General features: G+C 40.0%; 1 protein-coding gene across 1 annotated transcript in view; it reads left to right on the top strand.

The window, feature by feature from the left end:
• Positions 1 to 177: 177 nt before the first annotated feature.
• The window catches only part of LOC108166633 (protocadherin gamma-A4-like), a 5377-nt gene continuing 3489 nt past the window's right edge, over positions 178 to 2065 (top strand). Inside the window, exon 1 of the mRNA XM_017307069.1 lies at positions 178 to 2041. Coding sequence (XP_017162558.1) covers positions 315 to 2041 — 1727 coding nt within the window. The 5' untranslated portion in view covers positions 178 to 314. The remainder of the gene's footprint in view (positions 2042 to 2065) is intronic.

Raw genomic sequence — 2065 nt, 5'->3', positions numbered from 1 at the left:
CGTATTTTTTTTTTGTTCATATCTAATGTTCAGCTAAAAATCCTGTCATCATTTTAGCTAAACTGCAATGATTTATTTATGTATTAGTACCAGCACTTGGTGTCGCTGGAGACCACAAATGTTRMGAGTGACTCCAGTATTTTTCTTTTTCTTTTTTTGTCTTCAGACTCCTCCTTTCCATATGTAGACATAGCGAACCGCTGCTTTGTGAGAAAACGCATTCGGTCACGCTGCAAAGTGGATCCCGTGTGATATTTTCAACAAAATGGACGTGTTCTAAAATKATTRKKWTTTTTTTTCGTGGTTTGGCAGCAATGGGACGTAGGACRAATACAGGYGCGATCTGGATAAACATCGGGGCTCTGCTTTATTTCTGTRGCGTGTGCACAGCGCTGMTCTCGTTCTCCRTTCCCGAGGAGGTTGACAAAGGAACAGTGGTGGGAAATCTTGCTAAGCATTTGCAAGTCGCCGTCAGTGAGTTGGAAAGACGGGATTTACGAATTGTCTCTGGGAGCTTTAAGAAGTATTTCGACTTGGATTTGAAAGCTGGTACACTGTATGTGTGCGACCGGATTGATCGCGAAGAGCTTTGTCCAAACTCTGAGAAATGTTTCCTAAATATAGAAGCCATGTTGAGCAACCCGTTGCATCTGCATCGCATAGAGGTTCAGATAACGGACATCAATGATAATGCACCATATTTTCTTGAAAAGGAAATGAACTTGAATATTTCAGAATCGTCTTCTCCCGGAGAGAGGTATTTGYTGCCGATGGCAAACGACGCGGATTCGGGGAATAACGGGGTGAAAAGCTACAAGCTGAGTTCCAATGAATATTTCTTGCTTGACATACAAAGCGGAGGACAGCACAGTGAGTCTGCCGAATTAGTGCTGCAAAAGTCGTTAGACAGAGAGAAAAAAGCTGCGAGTCACCTAACATTAGTTGCTCTCGACGGAGGTAAACCTGCCAAAACGGGGACTTTAAAGATCACTGTACATATAATGGATAYYAAYGACAATGCTCCCGTGTTTAGTCAGTCGTTGTATAAAGTCAAGGTTCTTGAAAACACCCCTTTGCAAACCTCCATTCTCACTGTTAGTGCTGAAGATTCAGATGAGGGAATAAACAGTGAAATATTATATTCATTTATTAGAAGAGGAAATATMAATCCTGATRCTTTATTCTCAATAAACCCAGACACAGGGGAAATAACTGTTATAGGACAAATCGACTATGAGGAAACAGCAGCATATGATATCCGCTTGCAAGCCAGAGATAAAGGCACGCCTTCAAGGAGTGTTCATGGTAAAATGTTAGTGGAAGTGATTGACGTTAATGACAACATACCCGAGGTTGTGGTCACGTCCTTGATGAGTCCAGTTAAAGAARATGCTGAGGCAGGAACTGTCGTTGCTCTGGTGACTGTGACTGACAAAGATGGGGGTAAAAATGGTATTACCAGTGCTCAGGTCATTGGGTCRGTTCCTTTTAAGCTCAAGCTTAATTATAAAAATTATTATTCATTAACAGTTGATGGACCTCTTGATAGAGAGARTGTTTCTCACTWTAATGTCACAATTTATGCTATAGATGAGGGCAATCCACCCCTTTCTAGTACTAGGGTTATCCCTGTTCACATTTCAGATGTTAACGATAATGCCCCTAATTTCTCAAATTTTCTAATAAATGTTTATGTCAAAGAGAATAGTGCAGTCGGAACCCATATTGGAAATATAATGGCACAGGACCCAGATGAGGCAGAAAATGCTAAAATAATGTATTCGTTATTAGGTAACTTTTCAAAAAATATTCCAATAACTTCAGTTTTAAACATAAACTCTCAAACTGGAGAGATTATCTGTCTGGAGTCGTTTAACTATGAGGAGTTAAAAACATTTCAGTTTAAAGTTCAAGCAAATGATTCTGGTGTTCCTCAGCAAAGTAGTAATGTGACTGTTAATGTTTTAATCCTGGATGAAAATGATAATAATCCAACGATTTTAGCTCCTTATTCTGAGCACGGCTCTGTTAACAGTGAGACCATCCCTTATTCTGCTGAACCGGG

Source organism: Poecilia reticulata, linkage group LG10, assembly GCF_000633615.1.
Source record: "Poecilia reticulata strain Guanapo linkage group LG10, Guppy_female_1.0+MT, whole genome shotgun sequence".
Classification (NCBI taxonomy): Eukaryota; Metazoa; Chordata; class Actinopteri; order Cyprinodontiformes; family Poeciliidae; genus Poecilia; species Poecilia reticulata.
The sequence above is the reverse complement of the archived record's forward strand: the minus strand, read 5'-3'. Positions and strand labels throughout refer to the sequence as shown.